The sequence below is a fragment of the Pteronotus mesoamericanus genome, unplaced genomic scaffold (assembly GCF_021234165.1).
Source record: "Pteronotus mesoamericanus isolate MK-2021 breed Mesoamerican mustached bat unplaced genomic scaffold, CSHL_Meso_final contig_164, whole genome shotgun sequence".
NCBI lineage: Eukaryota > Metazoa > Chordata > Mammalia > Chiroptera > Mormoopidae > Pteronotus > Pteronotus mesoamericanus.
This window is the reverse complement of record NW_026555065.1, coordinates 20,542,691-20,568,655: the sequence shown is the minus strand read 5'-3', so window position 1 is coordinate 20,568,655 and position 25,965 is coordinate 20,542,691. Positions and strand designations below refer to the sequence as shown.

Sequence of the window (25,965 nt, the reverse complement as noted above, 5' to 3'; positions counted from 1 at the left end):
CACTGGTTTGATTCCCAGTCAGGGCACATGCCTGCGTTGCAGGCCAGGTCCCCACTTGGGGGCATGTGAGAGCATCCGTTGTGGGGCAGGCCCCCACTTGGGGGTGTGGGAGAAGCAACCGATCAATGTTCATCTCACATATTGATGTTTCTCTCCTCTTTCTCTCTCCCTTCTCCTCTATTGTTTTTAAATATTTAAGAAAAAAGAAAATAAAGTAGGTACTAACATCTCAGGGCAGCAAAAGTAAAATACATCAAGAGAAAGCACATGTCCTTTTAGCAATGGACAACCTGATACAAGACATTCTCACCTGTCAAAGCAAGGCACAGCTGCTGGTCTCCACTACTGTCTATAGGAATACATTTTTTGCCAAGGCAAAAGCACTGCATGCCCTCAGTCTCCAAATCCCAGAGGACAATGGTGCAGCCCGTCCTTTCCACTGCCCAAGTAAACAGTGCAGTGAATCCTGTCACAGACACACATCTAAGCTCAATAGGTTCCTCATGTTCACTGATGTACATTCTTTTCCATGCTCTTCCTGGATCACTGGTCTTGGCATTATCTTTCTGTGAAAAATTATACTGACTGTGCATTATGTCCTGTGGAATGAAGGCCCAAACTGGCACACTGGTACAGAGGTTATTAGATTTAGGGGACTCCAGATGCAAAATATTCTGGAACCATGGTGCATAATGGGAAACCTCCCGTTTGGAGCTCTTTATGGTTTCATTCAGTGATAATAGCTGGGCTTTCCAAGACCTGGAAGACAGGGTAGAACTCACAGCTGTTACAAGGGAAAGGCACTAAGTAAAACATTCAACAAGGAACAATCTGCACTTTAAAAAAAAAAATGTCGAGCTCTGTAAAGACCTTTCATGAAAAAGGTATGGAGTGAGCATGACAAAGAGAAATGAAATAAGGAAGCAAATCCAAAAACGTTTCTGTACCTATCAACTTGGAAGGAAAACTTGGTCAGTTTCATGTTGTAGTCAGAATTAACAGGATCGTCTTCATCTATCCCCTTAGGGCCTTCAATAGGCATGTCTTCCAGAATTTTTTCACAAAGTAGGTGTCCTGGGTGTTGCCTACATTTAAAAATCATAAGCACAGTCAAAAATGGAGATCAAGTCCAAATCTGTGTCACTACTGCTCCAGTTAAAAACTGGGAGGTAAGAGGGGGGTGTGTCACAGAGAAGGAACAGTACAGACAATGAGGTTCCCTGAACAGGACTCTTTTTTTATCTCAATTACTTAGAGCAGAATGATAAAGTCAGCTTTAAGAGTTTAACCCATTTGTAACTATGTATGGTGATAGATGTGAAGTAGTTTACTGCATTGATCATTTCACCATATATGCATATATGGAGTCATTATGTTGTACACCTGAAACTAATATGATGTTATATGTCAAATATATTTTTTTTTTTAAAAATTGACCCTTAAGGGCAGTTAGCTTTACAATGATACAAGAGGATTTACTGTATACTATATTGCAGATGTCGTTATTAAAAACTTTACATAAATTCTCTTATTTAAGCCTTTCAACAACCCTAAGGAATAAATATACTCCCACTTTGTAGATATGGAAACCAAGGCTCAGAGAAGCAGTGGAGTTGAATTTGAACCACAGCAGTGTGTCCGTAAAGGTTTTTAAGCACTCACTCTATCGACACCACAAAGATTTAAGCTAAGACAGGAGAAATGCATAAAAACTAAGAAGACAAGGTATGCGTGTGGGAGAGTACATGCAGAAAGAGGGCTGTCATGTTTGAGAAACAGAAAGGAGGCTAGGGTGGCTAAAAGCATAGTGAAAGAGAAGCATGGTGGTGTGAAATGAAGCTGGAGAATTTGGCAGGACAGATGGCTCAGGGCTTTATGGGTTATTAAGGATTTTTAGTTTTTATCTTGGGGAGGGAAAGAGGAAGCTATATTAAGGGTTTTTAGCAGAGAAGTGACATGGTCAGATGCAGAAGAGTAGCTGGGGGGTGAAAGGGAGGCATTTAAACCCAGAGCACTTAGTTAAAGTATTAACTATTAACCTTTTCAACAATTTGAAGGTAATATGTTGACATAGATTTGTCAAGGAGATGATGAAAAGAAGTTAACGGAGGCAGGGTAACAGTGCAACAAGATGACACATGGAGAAGGTCTCTACCCTGTCCCCAGATGTTAATACCTGGCTATACCTCTCAGAAGGTATGGATTTTAACATCATTCTGGTTACTCCACAGAAGATGGATTTGAGGGGGTGAGAACAGACATGGGGAGGCCAATTACAAGGCTGTTAAACTAGTTCAGGTAAGTGACAATAGTGCCATGGATCAAGAGTGATGACAGAGGAGTTAAGAGAGGTGGACGCATTCAAGGAACATTTATGAAGACAGAATGGCTAGGATCTGGCGATTAACTGGATGTGTATCCAATGTTTAAGAGGCTGGAAATACAGAAGAGAAAGGAAATGGAAAATGATCCCTGAGGACGGAAGAAGTGAGATCCAAGCACACACAGAAAGATGGGCTTTCCTAGAAGGTGGGAAATCCCTCTATTGTAATAGGACGAAAGATAGAGAAGATGGGTGAAGGAAACTGGGTCTGTAAAATAACATGAGAAACCAAAGTATCTCCCATTATATGGCTTCTATTCCTTTATAAAGCAGGACGCAAAGTCACTCAAGAAGAGCTGGAGGTAAAGAGGTGAACAGAAGTTTGAGGAAAATGGAGGCTTAGAAACATTGTTTTAAAAAATGGGCTCATGAAAAGAAATCATTGTAAAATCTCCAAGTAACATTGAGAGACCAGTTAAGGGTCGTGAATGTGAACTTAGAATGGTATCAGTTTTCCTTTGTGATTTTCACACAAGTGCTTTGTTGCTTGGCTGCAGGGACTAAGAAGCAGAGTAAAAAAAAAAAAAAAAAAAAAAAAAATTGTCGGAGCATGTGATGTGCTACCATAGGGCAAGAGCAAGAGTTCAGAGTGCATCCAAGAAAGTAACTGAAACACTGGGTCATAAAACCTGTGCTGGAAAAAGAGGCAAGTCAAGACAGGAGGGGGCTGGAGAGTGAAAGGTCAACGAATGGAAATTCCAATGAGGTCAGATGACAGAAGTGAGGGTACCTGCATATGCAAGCCGGAAAATTTGGGAAGTTGTGGTGAACGAGTAAGATGTGTACAACAGTGATTTGAAGGAGGAGCAGTTTTAAATGGTCTAAATGATAAACTGGAAGAAAAGTCACTAAAAATGAACTTAGAGAACAAACCATGAGTTTGGATTCCTGAGGAGCTTCCGAGCTCTATCAGAAATATGAAAAAATTAGGGAAAAAATACAAGACTGTACAATTAAGTGCTAAATGGTAGTTCAAAGCAGAAGTGCTACAAAAGTTCAAAGAGGAGAAAAATTATAAAATGAATATGAAATTACAAAAGGGAGGGATTTTGAGTAAGAAAAGGTTTCATGAAAGAGGTGGACGTCAAAGGATGACAGAGGACTTGATAAAATGAAAAGGAGGGACTGACATTCCGTATCGGGAAAGAAGAGCTAGAACCAGGGAGCAGGAAAGACAGAAACACATAGATTTCAGAGCACACTTACAAAACAAAATATGTAGTCAACTCCAGAGAAGTTGTACTAATTAAAGAACATTTATGTAAATAATTAATGAATAGAGATCACTCATTTAGCTGGACAGGGCAGATCCCTAAATTTACTACAGTGAACAGAACAGTAGCTCTTCTTTGGCTGATGTTACATGGCTGAATTCAATGAAATTTGTTCAAAGGAATGTGCCTGAGGCCCTCCTCAGAGTTCTCTCAGAGTGTTCCAAAGGAACACAACCCTGCGCTCAAGGATCAGAGTGGCTGAGTGTGCTTTTCTCCCTCCTCTCCTGTCAAATTGTTTTTACTGATAATTAGGGGTAACTACACATACAGGTATGTTTTAGTCAGTAAACATGGCCTACTGATGAACAAGCACACAATCTGAGAATATTGTTAATCATTCCTGCTCAAATATTAAAACAAAAAAAGAAAGAAAGAAAGAAAGAAAGGAAGAAAAAGAAAAACTAAATGAAACTTGAAAAATCACAGTGATGAGAAGTTCTGGTAGGTATGTAAAGATGAAAAATTTATCATTTTTTTGTGATCCAATGTGCAATAAAACCCATCAAAATGCATTCCAATTATAAGGATTTGTTTATCTCATCCATATTATGTTAGGACCAAAAATCCTAATGGTTTTGGCCCTAAATACTAAAAGTCCTAAATGTGGACTGGCCAACTCTTAGATAACCAAGTTGCAATGTATAGGCTACTGGGTGTGTGTGTGTATGTGAGCACTTGTACACATACACCCCTCTCAAATATTATGAAATCATAAGCAACTAAAATACTATCTAAATTGAAAAGCAACATAAATAAGCACTTAATTTTTACTAATATATTTAGACAGCCAAAAGTATGAACTCTCCAAGGAAAACACCTGAGGAAATCCTCAGCTAAATAAAGTTAGCTTACTATATCTTGTCAAACTCCTTTAAGAGATAAGTAATCCCCAAGGAAGCCAGGACACTGAGCCACACAAGAATCCTATCACAAGGTAAATACCATTTCTCTTCTACTCTAATGTGAGGCAAGAAGTGAATAAACAATGTATAATAGCCAATGGCTTGCCCTGGCTGGTGTGGCTCAGTGGATTGAGTGCCAGCCTGGGAACTGAAAGGTCACTGGTTTTCCATTCAGGGCATGTGCCTGGTTGCAGGCTGGGCTCACAGTTGGGGGTATGAGAGAGGTAATTGACTGATGTTTCTCTCCTTCTCTTTCTCCCTGCCTTCCCCTCTCTCTAAAAATAAAAAAAAATAAAATAAAAAAATAAAAAGCCAGTGGCTTTAAATTTTGCTTGATTACTTTTTCACTTATATGATGACATAAGCCATATATAATAACATATATAAATCAAAATCAACATTTCAATATACACCCAGAAATAAAAAGGTAGCCGGTGGTCACTTGCACACATTATTACATAGGAACAACCTCACTATGTAGTAGCTAAAACATGACCTAAATGAATAGAAGAAGAAAACTAGTATTAAGAAAAAGCTAACAAATACATTTTTTAACGTTTTATATCTCAAATTTCTTAGACTAGAGACTGCAGCAATCTACATACCTGAAATACAAATTTAAGTTAAGAGCAATCGCAGAGTTGAAAGAGCTGGTAATCACTGCAACATCTAGGTCTTGAGACACTTTCAGTGAAGTAAAGGAAGAAATCTTGGCTGGTTCCTGTTGCTGCTCATTACACATATCTTCTTGGTGAAGTGCTAAATCCACATGAGCTACATGTGTACCATCGACAGTATCAAAAATGTCTTTGAGTTAGAGTTAAAGAAAATGCCAGTGTTAAGTATGCCTAACCATTTAACCATTTAAACCACAGGATGGATAGAGCTATAGACTTCACTGCTCCTACCGTGTAGGTACGATAACAGAAGGACACTGAGGCTGCCCCCATAATAGTACCAGATGATTATGAAGTTGGTGACCCAATACCCAACCCAATAGAGTGTTCATTAAACAATACTTGCTGGATATCCACTCTGTGACAGGCCCCGAGACACTGTTAATATTTTCCACTAGTGTTCTACAACAGTACTGTACAAGAGATATATAATGTGAACGACATTTGTCATTTTAAATTTTCTAGTAGCCTTATTTAAAAAGTAAAAAGAAATCTGTGAACCTAATTTTAATAATATATTTTACTTAACTCAACATATCCAAAATATCATTTTAAGATGTAATCAGAAAAAAATGAGATATTTTACATCTTTTTTTAATATAAATGTTCAACACTTGATATTTTATACTTCTAGCATATTTCAATTTGGACACTGAATTTTCACTGAAAATATGTGATCTGTACTTAGACTTTATAAAATTTACATTTGAAACAGACATAAAAGTTTTCTGATAGCTGAACTGAGTATCAGCTTTTAAATCTAAAGTAATTAAATAAAATAAAGAATTTAGTTCCTCAGTCATGCTAGGCAATTTCAAGCGTTCAAAAGCCATACATACTTTAGTGCTGTGTTGGACAGCACAGTTCTATAACCTAGTAACAAAAATGAAGTTAATACAATAATTTGACGTAATACAATAATTCTTACCAAAAAAAAGTTTTAATATAGGCTGATATATCTAAAATTAAAAAAAATACATACACACACACACACACACACACACACACCCTTAATTCAGAAATGAAAGTTCCAAAATCATATAATGGGTCATTTTTCAAGACTTCAAAATAATTTTGCTGATGACCAATGGTTCTGCTAGAAATTAAAAAAATAACACAAAAACCATAATAATTTCAAAAAAATAAATAAAAGTAGTTAAGCTAACTATATGATTCACTAATATGATTGAAGTCAACATTCGATGAGGTAGATGTATCATGTCTTAAGCAGTCATCTAAATCTTTCCAGGAACAGGCACATAACAGATATTTAATAAGCATATCTGAATAAATGGGTAATGCAGAGCATATACAATTTAAAAATAACACACATAAGTTGGACAACATGATTCTGACCATGAAAAACCTTGTATACACTGGAAAATATCTGAAAGGAATATAAATCGATATAGTTATTTTAAGTTCATAAAGATCTTTTTCCCTGAAAAGTTTTACTGAAAAATTAATCATATACCTACACCCCAGTTCCTTAAAATGAAAAGCCTAAAAAGATTCATCTTTCTAGGTATTTTCCTTCCCTGCATAGCAACATATTTACCACCAAGGATACAGATCCAGCCTAAACTACTCAAAACAAAAAGAATTCCTTTGCAGAGCTGCGTGTCGACAATATTGTCCACTGCCTGGGCAGGCAAGGGTAATGTGAAATATTTGAGTACTGTAGTCTCAGCATCTTTTTCAGGAAACATGATGTGTAGGATGATACATTTGTTGATGAACAATAATGATGTGTTATTGTGAAATGACAGAATTCTCAAAGATAATAGGGAAATACCTATGAAACAAAAGAATATTATTTGAAACTCATTGGTCACAATGTTACAATGGATAAGTTTGATTTTGTAAATATAACAAAAACAGGTTAAATAAAAAAGAAATATCACTTAACTAAGTGAACTCTAGACAATTATTATTCATACCCAACTTAGCAAGTAGTCATTGAAAGAGAGGTTACAGGGATGAATAAAGATGGTCTACAGTGTCTCTGTTCTCCCTGTTATGGCCAGTCTGACACTACACCAGAAGAACATTCAGAAAGCCTATTTACTCAGGGGACCGCACAAGAACAATCATGGACTTTTTAAAAAAAATGAAAAATGAGCCACCGGTGTGGCTCAGTGGATTGAGTGCTGGCCTGCAAACCAAAGCATCATTGGTTAGATTTCCAGTCGGGGCATATGCCTGGGTTGCGGGCCAGGTCCCCAGTTGGGGGCATGCAAGAGGCAACCACATATTGATGTTTTTTCTTCCCTTCGCCTCTCTCTAAAAATAAATAAAATCTAAAAAAAATGTTTTATTTTAAAAAAATGAAAAAGAAGTAACCTTAAAATCAAGGGTGGCAAACATGCTACTGCCTTAAAAATAGAAGCCCAAGTGCCTCGATTTCTGCTCCCTGAAGCCCTCAGAACGGGACACAGTGAATAGCTCTGTAACCAGTCTAGATCAGCGCTATCCAATAGAAATACAATTCTGGCCACAAATACAAACCACATGTAATTTAAAATTTTTTAGTAGTAGCTACATTGAAAAAGGTAAAACTAATTTTAATATACATTATTTACCTCATCACATCCAAATTATTTCAACATATAATACAAAAACCTATTAATGAGAGATTTTACTTTTTTGTATTGTCTTCAAAATCTGATATATATTTGACACTTAAAGGACATCTTAATTCATATTAACTACATTTCAAGGGCTCAAGAATCCAAGTGGCTAGTATTGGACAAGGCAGGTCACCTAAGATTTTACAGACATAAGAACATTTCCTGGAATATAGAAAATTACATAGTAATGTCACAGATTTAAACATGCTAAAAGACCACCTGTAAATACTTACTGATATTTTGATCTTTGATGAGCTTTTGCAACATTTCCTCACTATATTTATACACAATGGTTCCATCACATCTTCCATCTTTCAAGTTAAATTCATAGATGAGCAGTTCATAACTTTCACTAAGAGCGAGCAGCCTGGGCCTCTCTGTTGGTGTGCTGCTGTTATGAGAATCCTCCCACACAAACCTAAGAAAAGAGTTTAGATTATTTTTTATAGTCTATATCTACACTAATATTTACCTACAATGGTGAGATTGGAAGGGCAGAATGAGTTGAGAACAGTTCTTTAGTCCACCTGGTAGCATTAATTCTATATCAAATTTAAGAGAATGGCCCTGGCTGGTGTGTCTCAGTGGACTGAGCACTAGCCTGTGAACCGAAGGGTTGCCAGTTCGATTCCCAGTCAGGGCACATGCGTGGGTTGTGGGCCAGGTTCACAGTTGGGGGTGCATGAGAGGCAACCACACATTGATGCTTCCCTCTCTTTCTCTAATAATAAATAAATAAAATCTTTTAACAAATAAAAAGTAACTTAAAAAAATTTAAGAGAATGTAAACTGCTCTAGGACTTCCCCTTTCTCTTCCTACTTCTTCTCCCTCAGCCCTTTCACGCCAACACAAGAATGTAAAAGTGGGTGGTAAAAAGGGGGAATGGGGCAGGAAATGATGACTGCTTTTATTTCTTCATCCTGAATCCTGACTGATGATATATTTAAAAGAACTGTCATGATTAAGGGTAAGTTTCAACAACCAAATATGTATATAATTTTTTTGAGGTGGTGCTCACAATAAACAAAATAAGCTTTGGTAACTTAAATGCTTTCAAAAAACTTTTAAAAAGAAAGTGATTATTTGTATTAACAGACCTTAAGATTCCAAAATGGTATGTTACAGTATAACTCTGTGCAGAACTCTGTGATGATGGAAGTGATCTATGTATCAGCACTGTTCAGTACAGTAGCCAATGGCCACAAGTAGCTACTGAGCACTTGAAATGTAATGCAACTGAAGAAATGAATTTAAAATTTTAAGTCACGTGTGCTAATGGCTACCATGCTGGACAGCACAATTATAGAATTTTGAAAGCAGTGTAATGTCGACATAACATTGGCTAAAAAGGATGGAAAGAGACTAATGACGCTGTAGCTTCAAGTTAAATAATCAAGTTAAATTACATTTAAAAAAATAAAAGTGCCCTCATTCTAAAAACAATGCAGTGGAATGAATAAGGCTACCACAGTGATAAAGTTTCATCTTTTTAATAAAGCTTTTTTCTACAGAAGTAGTAACTTTTATATCTAGAAAAATTGGACCTGATGCTATTATGTCCTTACTAGAGAAGGTTAACACATTATATTTCTATCCTTATGCCTAGAGTAATGATTTTTGCATTAACACCCAATTTCTGATTGTTTACACTGAAAATTTGGAAAACAACATTTTTTTTTTCTTAAACAACACATATTTATTCCTCACAGTTCTGGAGGCTACAAGTCTAAGATCAAGGTGCCCACAGAATGGTTTCTGGTGAGGCAGCTTTTTCCAGCTAGCAGCCACTTCCTTGTCCTGTCCTAATGTGGCTTTCATTCTGTGTGTTTGGAGAGAGAGATCTCTAGTGTATCTCCCTCTTCTTAGAAAACCAGTGCAAAAGAATCAGAATCCCACCTTCTGACCTCATTTAACCTTAATTAGCTCCTTAAGGGCTCTATCTCCACACACAGTCACTTGGGTGGTTAAAGTTTCAATATACAAATTTTGGGGAACATGCACAGTGCACAAGACCTCCATGCCACTGGAAGGCAGCCAGTTAAAAAGATGTCACCTCTCTCATACTGCCTCATTAGCAAGATAAATGTTGAGTATGGAAAACGTTCTACAAATTAAAACACATTTAAAAGGCAGAATACTGTGACACCATTAACATCATTAGCACATGGACTGTATTATTGCATGGAAAAACAAGATTTTCAATGAAAATAACAAAATATACAATGTAGAGTGACATCAACAATATAAAAAGGACTACATATATTTAAAGTTGGATGCAAACCCTGAACACCATAAATTTGTCCTTATTTTTACCCTACCAAGTATTTTAATTGAATTAAAATTCAATTCAAATTAGAAAAAATAAAAAGCTTTTGTTGGTCCACTCCCTGCTATTAATTGCATGCAGTAGCTTATGAATGCTCCATTAATTCATGTATGTACGCTTTATATTATTTTAAGTTCTCAAATACCTAATGCATTCTACTTTTCACTCTGCCTCATCCCTGTCTTTACAACCCTCTCTTCGTAGGGTACTTAATACTGTTGAGTAAACCTACTTCCCCTAGAGAGAGTTTCCGCTTTCTAGCAACTAGAGATCAGGAATAAAGACGAAAAACACAGAAGAGATTAAAGCATTCACTGATTTAACAAACGCATCTTCACTGTCAGACATTGTTATAGAGCCTGGAGATTCCAAGGTAAGACACCTCTTGGCTACTCGATCTTAACGAGCTGATCGTTTCCAAAATGTTTTCTATTATAAAAAAAAGCCCAGTCAGATTCAGAGGACACTACCAAATTGAATGATGTAAACACGAAGTCCTGGACCGAGAGTTACAAAGTGGAAAATAAATGATTGTAATTAGGGGTCCCCCCCCCCCCCCCCCGCATTCCTAAATCACTCAAGCCTCACATGTAAGAATTGTCTTATTCAACTTTTAGGCATTCCTCCTGGATAACAGTAAGCACCTAATAATATTTGTGGAGTGAATAAATGAGTGTACCAACTAGGTTTTCTGTCCTTGAAGAACGGGAGGGAAGCCCATTTGTGAAGGAACTCGCTATGCTTCACGGGCAAGAAAAAAGTATCAGGATCATCCCAATTACACATGAGCCCCAACTGGAATCGTTAACGTATTTAACTGAAAGAAGAAAATGAGCAAGGTTCAGGGTACAATGAAGACTAAGCGAACGTTGTTACTGAATAAAAGAATCAGCGTCCAATCTGAGACCCATCCAGGTTCGCCGCGGCTGACAGTAAAGCGAGCTGCCGCTCCGGCTCCGCCCGCTCAGGATAGGGAAGCGAGGATGCAGAAGTGCGCTAAGCAGGAAAGGTTCCGAGAGGGAACCGGGCTAACCGCTGAAGCATTTTCTGCGGTTGTCATCCCTCTCCCTCCACATCCAGGCCTGACATGGGGGCATTAGGGCCAGGCGAGCTAGGGCTCCGGACTCCCCCCACACTGCCCAGCCCGCCCGCAGCACTTACTGCCGAAAGGGGCCGTCGAGGGAGCAGCCACCCCCGCCCCGGCCGGCTGGCGCCAAAGAAAGCACTTGAAGGCTGCCTGCAGCGGTCAGGCTCCCCAGAACCTCCTGCTCTCTGTGCAACTGCGCCCGGGTTCCCAGCCGCCCCGTTGCCTCGGCGGGGACCGGCAGCAACAACATATGGAGAACCCGCTCCATGTCTTCAGCATTACAGCTGCCACCGGCGGCAGCACTTCCGGGCCACTTCGCCGCCGCCATCTTTAGTCCGGCAATTTTTTCGAGTCACCTGAGTCCAGCTGCGCCTTGGGCATGCGCAGTGTAGCGGTCCGCTTGCTGCCTCCTGCCTCCCGCATCTACAGTTCAGCTGTCTCTGCCAGATTACATTCCTTGCCTGTCGAGGCCAGCATCAACCACTCCATCAAAGCCACCTGTCCGTTTGCCTCAAGCCCACTCTTCATTAAACTACCCTGAAATTGTTGAGGGCCTAATTTAGCAGCCTAAGGCAGGCTGTAACAGCTTGCTCACTCTGTAGCATTGCCCTTTGCCCCCTAGCTATTGGGTCCCGGTTCCTACCTCTTTTCTTGACTTTTTTTTTTATTGTGCTATTATTTTTATTTGTTTACAGGCCCTGGGGTGGTGCAATGTCCTTAGTTGTGTGGACTGATCAATAAGGAGGGATCTGACATGAATGTTGAAATCAAATAATACTTGTAATTAGCAGGGAAAACGGGGTGAGGGGTGCAAGTGGTGGAATTCTCTTGTCATTACTACTCTTCTCCGGGGAGCTATGGATGCAAGATTATCTGGAGGGAGGGAGAGAGAACAAGAGGAGCAGAGGAGTAAGAAGAGGTGTGGAGCAGGCATTTTTGGAAAGGGCCCTAATAGACAACAGTGTCTTTCTTAACAACCCATTCTTTTCCACAATCGGATGGGATCACAGGGCTACCAAAATCAGTTCCGTTTGTGCTTTGACTCCAGTCCTCCTCTTGTACTAGGGCTTGTGTCTGTGAGAGTATTTTTCTCCTGCATTGCTTTTTCTCCCTATAATAGGGTGCTTTCATTATCATGCAAACATGTTATAATATGTGAAACCAATGGTCCTTATGACTTTGATTAAATTTAGTTTTAAATCTTGGCTTTAGAAATAATATCTTTCTCTATATATATTACCCTCAGACCTAGCCTTTCTCTCTAAATCATCAGTAAAGCCTGACGCAGAAGATAATAGCCCCAGACCTAAGAGTCACACTGACCAGACCTCTGACAGACTAAAGGTAACATCTTGCACCAAGCAGTATTCCAATTTTTGAGCCCCAAGGTGGAACAACCTTCTGGCTACTTTCCATGAGACCAGAGGGAGTCTGAAAAAGACTTCAGAGCTGTCCTAAAGACCTAAAGAAATTATTCATTACCCTTACCTCACCTCTGACTAATCAGTTGCCCTATGTAATCTAACCTACAGGCCATGAAGGAATTCCAGCTTTCAAACATTAGCTTCCCATTCTCCTGGATAATGCCATTCATCAATAAAATAGCCAGTATTTCTCCACTGCAATTCTTGGTGTTTCAAGTTAGCACTCTGCTAGCACCAGGTAGACAAACACTTACTGTTCTAAAACATATGTCACTCTTTTAACAAATGACTTCCTTTAACCTACACCAATGACTACTGTCATTGAAGATTCCAAGTTGATTCTTTTTGTAGTCAGAAAAAACTCCTCTCCTCACTGCAACCCCTCTAATCAGGCTGCTGTCTCCACCAAACCTGTTCAAGATTAGTGATTTCTATATTGTTAAAACCAGCCATCACCTATCATTCTTCACTCCTTTAAAATACTCCTTTAAAATGTGAGTTTGTTGTCATTTTAATGTTCATAGTTTTGATCTTTTTCTTAAATAAGCCTCTTTAACATTTCGTATAGTAAGGGCTTGGTGATGATGAACTCCTTTAGCTTTACCTTGTTCTTTTCAACTTTGGTACCACCACTTCCCTAGTTTTCTACCTATTTAGCTGATACCTCCTCCTCAGTGGGCTTTTCTTCTTACATAATCTATCCCTCTCTCTCTCTTTAAATAACATCTATGTGCTGATAACTCCCACTTTTGTGTCTTTATCCCTGACCATTTCCTTCAACTCCAGACTTCTGTTTAACTACCTACTTGTTATGTTTCCTTGGAATTCTAACAGGACTCAAATTTAAAGTGTCTAAATTTTATTTTTAACCCCTCACAAACCCGTTTTTCTCATTTTTCCCCACTTCAGTATGGAGCACCCACCATTCATTCTACCTGGGAGTTATCTATGGTTCTTAACCACCACCCTTATCCAACCCATCAGCAATGGCTATCAACTCTTACTTACTTCCAAGAATTATTCCAAATCTCTGTTCTGCTTTGTCTCCACTGCTCAATTCTTGCCTGAGCTGCTGAAAAAGCCTCTGAACATTTTCCTGCTTTCTCTTATTCCCTAACAATTTAGCAGTCAGAATAATCTTCTAAAAATTAAATTATGTCATATTACTTTCCTGTTTATAATTCTGACTCCGTTGTAGTTAAAAATTTAAATTTTTAAAAATCGCAGCTTACAGATCTACAGCCTCCCCACTCATCTATGTACTTCAGCTACATTTTCTTTTCCTGAAATACACCAAGTTCATTCTCATTTTGGGGGCTTTGTGTTCAACAGAGTCTCTACATGAAATACTTTTCATTTCAGCTTAAATGTAACCTCTGTTGACAGCCCTTCCTGGACCATTCCACTCTGGCCACTCATCACCCAGCTTTGTTTTCACCATGGTATTTATCACCACTTGATATTTTGGGTCAGTCCCTGTCCAAACAGAATGTAAGTTTCAGAAGAGCAGGGACTTTTCCTTGCTCAACACTGTTACCCTGTCACCAAAAATGGTTCCTGGTTCATAAAAGGCACTCCAGTGTTTGCTGACAAATGCATGATCTTGTTTGTGAAGGTAAACCAAACATTTCATTTCCCAAAAGAGATACTTAAATTCAATTCTCTTTACTCAGCTAGGGCTACTTTCTCTTTATTTAAAAAAAAAATGGTAACATTGAAGCAATTTCCAAGGTCATACTTTTGTTAGACATAATAAGGCCTTGTCCCTTGTATTAACGATATTCTTAGAGCATTCACATATAAGCAAATGGCTTTCATTATACATCCTAACTTACAAACAAGTTTCAACACATCACTATAATATCTCTAATTATACCTTACTATGCCATGCTTTTTTAGGCATCAGATTTTTGAAGAAAGGATAAGAAAATGTTTGGGGCAGGGTCCTCCAATATATCAAGGTATAAGAAATATCTTCAGAATCTTGGATCCCTGTAGACACGACCCATACAGCTAGTGTCTGATAATTAAACTTCTCCCTCATGTATACATTCCGATACAATGAGATCAGCAGATCCAGGCAAGCCTACAAAGAGAACAGGTGTTAAGTGCAAACAATTCCTTTTTCTAAAGTATTAGTGTGCTTTAATTAATATCTGGCCTTGAGTGGTGTCGTTCAGTGAGTTGTGTGACATCACACAAACCAGAAGTTCATCTGTTTGATTCCCAGTCAAGGCACATAACTGAGTTATGGGCCAAGGGCCCTGGTTGGGGGTATGTGAGAGGCAACCAATTAACGTTTTTCTCCCTCTTTTTCTCCCTCCTTTCCTCTCTTTAACAATGAATAAAATGTCTTAAATTAATATCTGACTCTTTCCAGCAGATGGTCAATTCTGAGAACAGAGATGACCTCCATGTTGTTTATATTTTGGAATAGTTGGCCCTTTCTATATATATTTTGTTGTTGTTGATTGCTTCTGGGCTACTCTATTGTAGGCTAGATTTCAGGAGGCACATGTGGTGGTCCTGGATGGGGGGGCTGTGTTTCATCCAGGCAGGACTTGTGATTCATCTCAGCATTGAATTTGGTATTTGTTGCATTGCCTACTGCTACTGTGGCTTTATTTGCTGGAAAGAGGGATGCAGTAATGTTTCACCTCTCTTATACTCGGGCTGCTGTGTTTCAGCTGTTTACCACACTGTCTTTGCTGCTCACAGGGTCAATTCCTCTGTGAAAGTTTCTTCCATTGTTTCTTCTGCTCTTGGGACAATTAGGGATGACGCTTGGTTCATTGATTCCTGTACTTGTTCCAGTAGCAGTGCTGGAGGCCTACTAGACACTGGACTTGTCAGTGTGCCTATGTGCTGTGGGCCTGCTAGTCAAGGGGACCTGTTCAGAGATTACTGTTCAGGCTGCTCTACATTAATTCATACATTTGTGCTGCATTTGTTGATTCCATCAAATACTTCTTGAATGAACAATTCAGTTTCTCAAATTAAATATTGCCCTCATATAGCTTAGTATGATAAGTGGCCGAAATACCTGGGAATCAATTAAACAGTTTAGCTAAAGAAGCAGACCATATGGACCCAATTTGAGGTAGACTCATTACTCAGTAAATGCCAGAGTGTCTGCAGCTACTTCTAAAAAGAAAGTTATCCTCCATGCTCTTGGCTGAAAAGAAATAGAGAAGTGACAGAACCTATATGGGGCTTGAACAAGGGATTATGACCTTGTTGCTGCCATAACTTACTGCATTGTAGCCTCTAGCTGCTGTACCAATTGTTTGTCCACATGGCGACAGAATAGGGGGAGAAGGTTGCTGGGGAAGGATAGGGGTTCTGCCAGAGAGGCTGTAGGCATCTGAGCTATCTCCCAGGCGATTAGAATCACTATGTCTGTCCTGGAGGGCAGAGAGGAGGAAATATATCCAGGTATTGGTATCTATACAGGAAACAGGCTCAAGGCTAAGATCCTTATTATGCTTTATCACCACTATCACCTTCTATGCATGTAGCAATTAAGAGAACATTTGCACTTTTGATGTATGCCAGGGCACTATTTAATGCTTTATGCATCTTCTCTCTTAATGTTAAGAACTCTAAGTGGTTAGTACTGTCATCCTAGATCCCTCTTTTATAACTGAGGAAACAGGTTAAAGAGAGGGTAAGTAACATACCCAAAAGTTACACTACTAGTAAGTGACAGAGGCAATATTCAAACCTAGATCTGTCTGACCCTAAAACTCATCCCCTTCTAATGGTAATGGAAAAAATACAATAATATAAAAATAAAGTTCGTCTCCTTAACTGCTATGTTACACTGTCTTCTGTGGAAAACAGCACTCTAGGGGGCAACAGGGGGAACTAAAAGGCAGAGCAGCTACAATTCCGCTAGTATTCCCTTTGACCAACTTTCTTCCTGATGCTTGAATACACCACTCAAGAAAAAATTCACCTGGCCCAGCCTACACATCCCGAGGTACTGAAATAATATTCACAGGCTGTTGTGATCTTACCAAGTTATATGGTTACTGTTGGATTCCACTAGGGATGGATCCAGGGACACGAGCTGCTCTCCATGACTCAGCAGGGCATAGAGCAAAGATATTCCAAACTGCAAGTGATAAGGCATCCAGGGGAAAATGAGTTCACCCTAGGCATCTGGTGCTTCCCTAGTTCTGTCTTCCTAACTACAACAGCAAGTTTACATGTACAAATTGAGTCCACCACCCATGAAATTGTCAGATTTTACACTGGCTGGCCAAAGAACTCTTAGACCTTTCCAAGAGAATCACTGCTCTGGACTTTCCAAAAGATTCTTCTAGGAAAGGGGTCTGCAACCCCTGGGCCACAAACTAGGCCGTGGCCTGTTAGGAACCAGGCCGCACAGCAGGAGGTAAGCAGCAGTCAAGCAAGTCTTCATCTGTATTTAGAGCCGCTCCCAATCGCTGCCTTCACCGCCTGAGCTCCGCCTCCTGTCACGTCAGCAGCAGCATTAGATTCTCCTAGGAGCACAACCTCTACTGTGAACTACGCGTTGCATTCTCCTTAAGAGAATCTAATGCCTGATGGTCTGAGGTGGAGCTGAGGTGGTGATGCTAGCGCTGGGGAGTGGCTGCAAATACAGATTATCCTTAGCAGAGAGGTGTGACTGTACAGAGGCTATAATAAATCAATTGCTTGCAGACTGATATATCAACACACTCTTAGGGAGTGGCAAGTTATAATTAAGCTGCTCCTCGTAGCAGGCTATAAAGCCATCCCCCGACAGCGGTCCATGAAAAAAAATTCTTCCACAAAACTTATCGCTGGTGCCAAAAACCACTGTTCTAGGGAACTGACTAAATGCACACTCGTGGGGCCTGCCCCCAGGAATCAGCGTCTGTAGGTCAGAAATGGACCCAGGAATCTGATGCAGGTAGTCTGTGGATTGCACTTTAAGAAGCACTGCTTTAGGCAAGGATCTTTGGAGAGGGATTCATAAGACAATCCACTTGCGTGTTAGAAGATATCAGAACTACACATCTAGAGTTTCATCTTTTAAAATGCTCTATTTTGTATTTATTATGTACCCAATATTAGGATAGTGGTCCATATAAATGACTTATGAACACACAAGGGTGATATGTCAGTCAGGTGTTTTTTTTTGTTTGTTTGTTTTTTTAACCAAAATAAAAAAACTTTGGTGACCTCTGCTTCAGAGGGCACATGAGCACCATCATCAGAGAGCTTGTTAGAAAAGCAGATGCTTGGGCCTCACCCTGGGTCTACTAAACGAGACTCTGGCACTGCGCCCAAGGAACTGGTGTTCAATAAGCTCTCCAGGTGATTGTAATGCTCACTAGAAATTGATAAGCACTGCAGAGGACAAGCTGGAAAGATGAGGAGATGAGAACGTTCCCTCATTTTTTCTGTGTCAGTGATACCACCTGGAGACCACCTATGGCAAAAGAAAAACCTCCCAGATACGTTACCTGATTCTGAAGCACCACAGTGACTGGCCGCTCTGAGGAGCCAGGTGAAAACAGCATTAGTCCCTGAAGTCCTTGGAGGAGTTCATGGAAAGTCAAGTGACTGATATATTTGCCCAGAGGTTTGAATAACATTTGTAGAACCTGCAAGAAGGTCAGTGAGTGCCCCTCTCAGACTCCACTACGACTTCACCTCCTCATCCCTCCCCCACTCCCCCAACCCAATCCCTTTTTTTGTTGACCTGCCTTTGTTACCTACCTGGTCAGGTTATTTATCACACCTGTTAACACTAGTATCTCTTCATCCCCAATTCTGGTCCTTCAATTGCTACTAGTTCTAAAGGTGCCTTCCCTAAGAAAAGTAGATGTTGGGCTCAACTCTTGTCAGGGTGTTCTTATTTTCACACCTTCCACAGCGCACTCACACCTGAGCAACTAAGGCCTGTGTGTTTTCTTTTGTTCATTACACCCACAGCTGATCAGCTGTTTCTACAGTTTATTCTGTAATTCCCTCACCTGAGGGTGGCAGGTTCAACACCCCTCACTGCCTAGCACACGTTCTCTGGCATCTCTGCAGCTGGGGACAGGAGGAGAAAACATCCCTAACCCATCCATGAACCCACCCTCCTCTGCACTTAATGCCGCAGTACCTGGTCAGCTGCATCCCTCTTGATTAGGAGAGGCAGGTGGTGGGTGATGATGAGAAGAAGGCCAACAGCCTGATCCTGGGGCAGGAAGGGGAGCAGCCGGGCCACTAGGGCTTTCCCCTTCCTCACAGACAGCACCTGCAGGAAGCCGTCTGCTGCCTCCCTAGGAGTGAGATAAGGAGAGTCTTTTCAGGCTGTGTGGAGAGGAGAGGGCCGCATGCCAGAAAGGAGGGGCTGAAGCAAAGCCAGTGTCTTTGCTGATCCTCCCCTTGAGGGCGGAGTATGACCCTCCCGTGCTCACTCCAGGTTGTTCAGCTCCTGGATCTTTAAGGCCTGGAAGAGTTTCTCAACATGGTTTGTCTGCTGCTCGGAATAGCAGGCCTGTGGAGGCCCGTTCTTCTGGCCCTCCTCTATCTCTAGTAACTGAAGAAACATCTGGGAATTTGAGGGTGGGAAAAGAGGAAGAAGAGGTCAATTTGAGCAATATCCCATTTTCAAGGATAAGTTAGGGCATCATCCCTAAGGAGCTGATCTCACCTTCTCAATCCATGACAACACCCGAAGCCTTTGGCTGTTGGCAGCTCCTGTCTCCTAGAAGAAAGAGTCCCCAGCCATCAACTGCACTTCCACAGCAGCAGCCCAGGTCTTTGGCGAGCTGGAAATTGAGCTGGCAATGCTAACACAGAGTCTCATTGCCCTTAGTCCTCCCATTTAGATCACAAACTGAACTCAAGCATGAGGGTGCTCAAGACCTTGCTCCAAAACAGGAAGGAGAAAGAAGGTTCTGGGAAGATAATACTCCTACCGGCTCTGGAGTTCCATGGGGTACAGCATCAATAGCTCTGCGAGGGCTAAAACACGTCGACATGGCTACCTGGCCTAGGGAACCCTCGATTCGAACCACTGCACAAAAGAAGTCAGAGTGATCATATTTCCCTTCCTTTTGCACCCTCTGTCCACCCAGATGGTTAGCCCAACCCAGCAGATCAGCCAGCCTGGGTCCTACCTGACTCGTAAGCTTCTGCCTTCTGAATGTAAGGTGTTACCAGCTTGAGGGACTCAACCTTGCTCCTTCGCCCAAGAAGCTCTTCATCTGCCTCTTTCTTCTCTAGTTTCTGATAATATTTCTGAGAGTCCATGGAATGTAAAAACATATACACATCTTCTGCATTTAGAATTCCCCAGTGAAACTTCTTAACACACCCTGTCCTATAGCATCCATTCCGGAAATGTTCCTGGCACCTTAGGCCCTATTGGCAATCATTCTAAAGTATTTTAAACACCTTGGACCTCATGCTACCTGTCCTGAGATTCCCATACTAAGGATTTGGAGAGCTAGGTTCCACTACCAGGTCTGATAAAAAGGCAGAGAGAAAAGTGGAGAGTCAGGAAGCAAACATGTCCCAGCATCTGCAACCTTCCTGTATTCCTTGTTCCAAAGTTATACATTGCACGCCCCATATCCTCCACCTCCCCATTTTGATTTTGTGATTCTGCCCGTGCTTTCCAAAATCAGAGTTATCTGGTAGCATGGTGTACAGAGATAGCACTATTGTCCATTGGTCTCTGGGCCAGTTGTGTACATCTGAGGATTTGCTCAGCGGCTCTAATATTTTATTAAAGAAATCTGTAAAATCCTGAGCTAAAATATAACCATTGACTGTGAGCCAAACAGGGATTTGAATAAAACTCCTTCATTTAGGAATAGTACCAAAACAGCAAGAGTATAAAACTATTTCGCTTCTAGTGATCCTGACAGGAAGAGAGTTCTGAAGTGAGGTGGAAAGAAAGGAAGGAATGAAATAGGAAGAAGATAAAGGTAGGAATCTTGGTAGGGAGCTCATGGAAGTTGACGAGAAAGTGAAACAAAGCTTAGGCCTAAAAACACATGAACAAAGATTTGCCCCAACAATAAAGAAGGAGGAGGAAATGAGTCAAAATATTTGCCATCATTTGTTCAATTGAACAAATCAAATCCCAGTATTTCTAAGATCCCTGTGGTTTTGATCTAAAAAAGTAAAGGTAAGCAGATGAATATTTATAACAAGACATTTCTAAAAACTCACACATTTGTACAAAGGTGGAAAAGTCCATATTCTCTGGCCGAATGGGGGAAATTCTTGGCAAAGAATGGAGACAAAACCTCAGAGTGTGTTTGGGGAGTGTGTTTAGCCTATCGGGCTAAAGTGTAGGAGAACAAAGAGGTGAGTGAGATTGGAATGTCAGCTTTAGAAATAAGGCTCCTATGAGCTAAAGAGAGGACTTGAGGGGGCCTGTGGAGTCCAGGCCTTTTTGACCCCAAGGTCAGAGGCTGGGAAGAGTACATGGGGCTCACCTGGTAGTAATAGTCTTCCAGGTAGGGGTTCTCACTCTGCAGCTGAACCATTTGCACTTTTATCACCCAGTCCTTCTCTTTTCGGGTCATGAGTTTAGCATAGGGGTCTGGCTGCTGAGACCAAGGCTTCTTGGCTGGGGGACTTTAAGCCAGGAGGAGCATCCCTTTAGACCCACCCACCCACGCCTGCCACGGTGAACTTCCCAAGGAGTGGTGAGCAGGGACTGGAGCTATCTGGGAAGGATGGGAGAGAGTGCACAGGGGGGCAGCACTACAGGACTCCAAATTGTGCAGGAACTTTCAGGAAATACCCAGCATGCAGATGAGTTGCCCTCAACCCTGCTCTAGGTCTAGTTTTTACCTTGGTGTTCGACTATGCTGCTGCAGCTGCAGGATCCGTTGATGCTGGGGGTGGAGCTGGGTCAGATGACTGCGTAGACTTAGAAAGAAACTTAGCTGAAAGCAAGATCTCAGCTCCCTGCCCCCTCCGCTCATTTAGCTTCTGGTAACCTCAGCTCTACATCTCAGAAAACTCTGCTTATGTGCCTCCCCAAAGTCAGTCACATGAAACATCACAATCCTAGCTAAACAGGGCTCACGAGCCCCTCCAAGACATACTTTGCTGCAATTTGGCTGTAGGAAATCTTGACACAGTAGAAAATCATTTAACCTGGTTGTCAGGAGTTCTGAGTCCTGATCTCAGTTCTACCGTGTCAGCTAACCTTCAAGTAAGTTCTTTGTCTCCTTGGGCCTCCATCTCCTCATGTGTGAGGGAAATGGGGTTAGACTCTACCTCAGACTTTCCTTATTAGGTTTTTGTATTTTTCTATGGCAGCTGGTAGAGTGGCCCCCACCCCTCCGCAGTCACTACCTCCTGAGACCTCAGGAGAAGAGCTCAGGCTGTTGTGGATGCTGGGGTTCCTGGCATCCCGAACCAGTACCTGAACCTAGGGGGCCATGAGGTCGGTGAGCTGCAGAAGAGACATGGGTCTGGTGAGAGCTGTCGAGGCCCAAAGTGCCGTGCTGGAGAGCTGGTGCTGGGAAGGGTAGTCCGGAAAGGAACTGGAGACAAGTAGTCCAGGGTCTAAGAGGAATAAGAGGTCTGCAAGGAGGACATGTCCACCAATACGACGCTGCCCTTGCTGCTAATTGCATTTTCTGTCTCTATATTCTCACCTGTCATTACCCTCAAGAACCTCACCAGATGGTTTGCTCTCTTGGGGGAATTTCAAGCCAACTGTGAGGTCACCGGACTGTGGATCCTGTCCTTGTTTCCAGCAGGGTTTGTCACCTCCTAGGGAGCAGCTCTTCAGTCCATGACAATGTGGAGACATGTGTGGTCCCTACTGTTTGGTGAGCCAACATCTCTTACTCTCCTCTCTGTGACAGTGTTCTCTCCGGCTCTTCTGCCTCCAGCCACTGAGGCAATGCTTAGCTGTCTCTTTTCTGACTCACCTGAAGCCCTCCTGAGAACTGCAGTTTCCTACTCTTCTCCCTGCAATATTTCCTGCAGTTCCTTTACCCCAGACCATGTTCTCATGCAGCTAATTGAAGGGCACATGTGCTTTCTAACACTAAGCTCAGTGTTGCTTGTCTGCTGAAAGGCAGGGAAGTAGAAGTAGGGATCTAGTTTGTTCTTTTTCACGTGAATGGCCAGTTGTCCTAGTTCCACCTCTGTCATTTACCAAGCTTCCCTACATGAAAGGGCATCTTCCACTTTTCATACCCACACCTCATTTTGGGGGTTTCATCTCCAAGAGCAGCCAAGTTAAGAGCAGACCGAACATAGTGGAGATAAGGGACAGTTGGCATGCTTCTTCTCAGCAACCAGTCACATTCTCCCACTATGGAGCCTGGAGTGACTCACCTGCCATAGGAAGTGCAAGGAGGCAGGTGACATCCCCAGCACACCTGAGGCCTTGATGCCGGGAAAGCTGAGAAGACCTCTCTGGAATGGGAGGGAAGAAAACCCAGGCTCACATGAGCCTCTGTAGTGTCTTCTAAATTCACCTGTGTCCATGGGGGTAGGAGGCTGCAAGGCCAACCATTTCTAATATCCAGGACAGTGGCAGCCTGGTCCTCCCTTGTAATCAAAGTCGACTGGACCAGTCCTGTCTCATCCCCTGAGGGGAGGCAAGACTGGTATCTCAGGAGCGTGTTGAAGGACTGAGGCTCGTCATTCCACATGGGAATCTTGCCTCTCTGCACTGGTTGTGGAAATCCAGGGGAATACATACCCTGAATGGACTGCTGAGACAGAGGGGCCTAGGGTCAAAGCGCCAGGATCAGGGCCAGCCCCTATGGATGATGCGCAGCCCTGATAGGACTGGGTTTTTAAGCTGAAGACAGCATCAAAAACTAAGTGGGTGACAGCAGGAAAGAGGTAAGGGAGAGTCCCTACTCATGTTCAAGGCTGAAATAGAAAGTGTTGACCCAGAACTTGTCTTAGAAAGGGGTGGAGAAGGAGAGAGGGCTGTTTGGCCACAGTCTGTGAGCCACAGGCAGTTCAGGACAACTGTCCCTCCAGCCCCTCTTGCCATGGTACCTGGGTGTTATGGACCACGTTGAGGACAGCTGGATCCCCAAGATCTTCTTCCTCTTCATTTACTTCCTCCTCCAGGTTTGGGGTTAGATCTGGATCCAGGTCCTCTTCCTGCTCATTTTCTTCCTCCTCCTCCAACTGGGAGGCAGGCACCAGTTCCTCTTTAGGAGCCAAGGGGCCACAGGACTTACCTGGGCCTTGGTTTGAGTGGAGGCCTGAAAAAGAAGTACATGAGGGCTCAGGTGTGAGGAGTCTTGTCTAGAGAGGTGAAGGCTTCTCAGTAGCCTTTTGTTCATGAGCCATCTCCAGCACCACCTTCAAACCAAGCCTCCTATTCTGAGGGTTTAACTCGACCTCCCTATCCCAGAGAGCCCCAAACCTGTCCTCCACTAGAGCAAGCAGACCCTGGAAGATGCCAGGAACCTTTACTTTCTACATCCCCTCTTCAGTTACCTCATTAGATACCACCACAGGCTTCGCCATCTGCTCTCCTCCACCTAACAGCCCCGTATGTGCCTCTTTAATCAACCAAATTCCAGCTGCCCTGACTCACTGCAATTTAACCCTCCACAAAAATCAGACAAGCCTAAGATTATTTCACTATAAAGGTGAAAAAAGGGGACCCAGAAAAGTGATTTCAGTCACCCAGCATAATATAGCTAGCAAGTGGAAGAGTTTGGAATTATTCCCAGTGATTCAGGACACACAAGTCCATGTCCATAATCAAACCAGAACAGCACGTCTCTGCATCCCCAGGCTTTTTATTCAGATACTGTGGCCCGCTTAGTGATACCTTCGAGACATTTCATCTTTGCAGGCTGGTGGGCTTTCTCCACGGATGTTTCCTCTGATGAGAGAGCACTGTCAGCCTCTGGAAGATCAACCTGGGACAGGGGAGAGACCCAGAGGCACCCTCCTCCTCAGTAAGGATGGCATGGCACCCTAACCATGGTCATCCCCCAGCAAGGTTGTCAGGAGAGCATGGCCCTCGGCTCTCAGACTGCCCTAAACCTCCACCCTACAACCTCACCAGCCCAGCTCTAAACAGCTGTCCTGCAAAGGGACAGAAGGGAAGGACAGGGCTAGGAGTTGGAGAAACACTCCCACACAGACGTCGTCCTCCATCTGTGCACAGTGAGGGGGCTCACAGCTGCCTTGTTGCTGCCCTTTCTGCTTACTTTTGCCATGGCAGCCTGGGCCAGTGCTGGCTTGCTGCCCCTGCTTTAAGAGTCCCAGCCCCTCCCCTACTCCCATGTTAAAGGGCCAGCATCCCCCAACCACGGCATCCTGATAGACATGAGAACATCATCTTATGATAAAGAAAATCCTTGAAAGGGCAAGAGAAATAAACTGCATTTTTAACCATTCAAGTTTTGAGTACAGTTTATCGGGATCGATTTTTGGGAGCAGATATTTTAAAAGGATATCCCTGTGTTCTGCATAAACCATAGGAACTTTGTAAGGTCATGTTCCCTTCAATCCCTACTTTTGTTCCATCAAAATTGGACAGGAAAATTGGTGGATCTTGGGGAAATTACCTAGCAATCAAAGTCTCAGAGCCTCAGGGCAGTGCATTTGTGGATCCCTGAGGTCCACCTGGTGATGCTTGCCCTTCGTCATGTCCCGTGAACTTGAGCCTGCTACCCAGTTCTAACTGATAAGGGAATCCTGTGAACTTAGAAGCAGATCTTCAAGGTAAAAACACTTTTGTTTGATTGTACAATCTTGCATATTCTTGGCTGCTTTAATGGAAAACTGGTTCAGAGGCTGAGGAGTAAAAAGAAAAGAAATAATAACAACAAAAAGAAGCATATAACTACTACTTGTAGGCAAAATCTAAGACCCCACCTGAGCTTCATCTAAGCCGCGAGTGATCCTGGCTGGGTTCTGCGCCCATAGCCTGTGTTCTGCTGAACCCTGAATGGCTTTGTAGAACTTCTGAATAAAAATAAAAGCAAAGCCAATTTCTCTACATCAAAAAGGCAAGTTAAGGCCCTGTCATCCTGGTTATAGGACTATGATTCTTGATGCCTCTAAGCAAAAATATTTGTTTCAAAAGTTTTGATGTAGGTCAAAAGTATAAGGATGGGGGAAATTTTAAGTGGCTTGCATATCACTGAGAAACTTTTCAAATATCTCAATTGGGTTCAGCCCTTTTTGGTGATGTTTTTCAGCTGTTTCTCTAATGAACTTCCTAATAGTTCACTGTGGTATTATTAACAAAAAGGCCAAATGGTGAATTTCAGTGTTCCAGAAGTGAGTT

The 25,965-nt window shown here is 42.1% G+C and overlaps 2 protein-coding genes across 2 annotated transcripts in view; both read right to left on the bottom strand.

The window, feature by feature from the left end:
• SPG11 (SPG11 vesicle trafficking associated, spatacsin) overlaps nucleotides 1-11,608 on the bottom strand; it is a 91,582-nt gene extending 79,974 nt beyond the window's left edge. Inside the window, exons 1-6 of the mRNA XM_054565472.1 lie at nucleotides 11,355-11,608; nucleotides 8,100-8,284; nucleotides 6,807-7,031; nucleotides 5,165-5,366; nucleotides 948-1,085; nucleotides 311-759 (exon numbers count right to left, since the gene is read on the bottom strand). Of these exons, the coding sequence (XP_054421447.1) occupies nucleotides 311-759; nucleotides 948-1,085; nucleotides 5,165-5,366; nucleotides 6,807-7,031; nucleotides 8,100-8,284; nucleotides 11,355-11,608 (1,453 nt within the window). The remainder of the gene's footprint in view (nucleotides 1-310; nucleotides 760-947; nucleotides 1,086-5,164; nucleotides 5,367-6,806; nucleotides 7,032-8,099; nucleotides 8,285-11,354) is intronic.
• A 4,346-nt stretch (nucleotides 11,609-15,954) lies between these two features.
• Nucleotides 15,955-24,564, bottom strand: PATL2 (PAT1 homolog 2). Its single transcript, XM_054563945.1, has 14 exons — nucleotides 24,496-24,564; nucleotides 23,706-23,917; nucleotides 23,028-23,108; nucleotides 22,102-22,244; nucleotides 21,522-21,599; nucleotides 21,161-21,302; nucleotides 19,832-19,952; nucleotides 19,631-19,728; nucleotides 19,363-19,416; nucleotides 19,127-19,260; nucleotides 18,829-18,988; nucleotides 18,182-18,322; nucleotides 16,724-16,821; nucleotides 15,955-16,108 (listed from the first exon to the last, which is right to left on the bottom strand). Exons 1-14 carry the CDS (start codon nucleotides 24,509-24,511, stop codon nucleotides 15,955-15,957), a joined length of 1,632 nt encoding a protein of 543 aa, XP_054419920.1. The 5' UTR covers nucleotides 24,512-24,564.
• Between the last annotated feature and the right edge of the window lie 1,401 nt (nucleotides 24,565-25,965).

What these genes read in the sequence shown, in the direction of transcription:
- PATL2 (XM_054563945.1), bottom strand. An exon ending in TGTTGTCATGGATTGAGAAG is followed by an intron (nt 19,261 to 19,362) that starts GTGAGATCAGCT and finishes TCAAATTCCCAG; the next exon opens with ATGTTTCTTCAGTTACTAGA. An exon ending in CAGGAGCTGAACAACCTGGA is followed by an intron (nt 18,989 to 19,126) that starts GTGAGCACGGGA and finishes TCTCACTCCTAG; the next exon opens with GGAGGCAGCAGACGGCTTCC.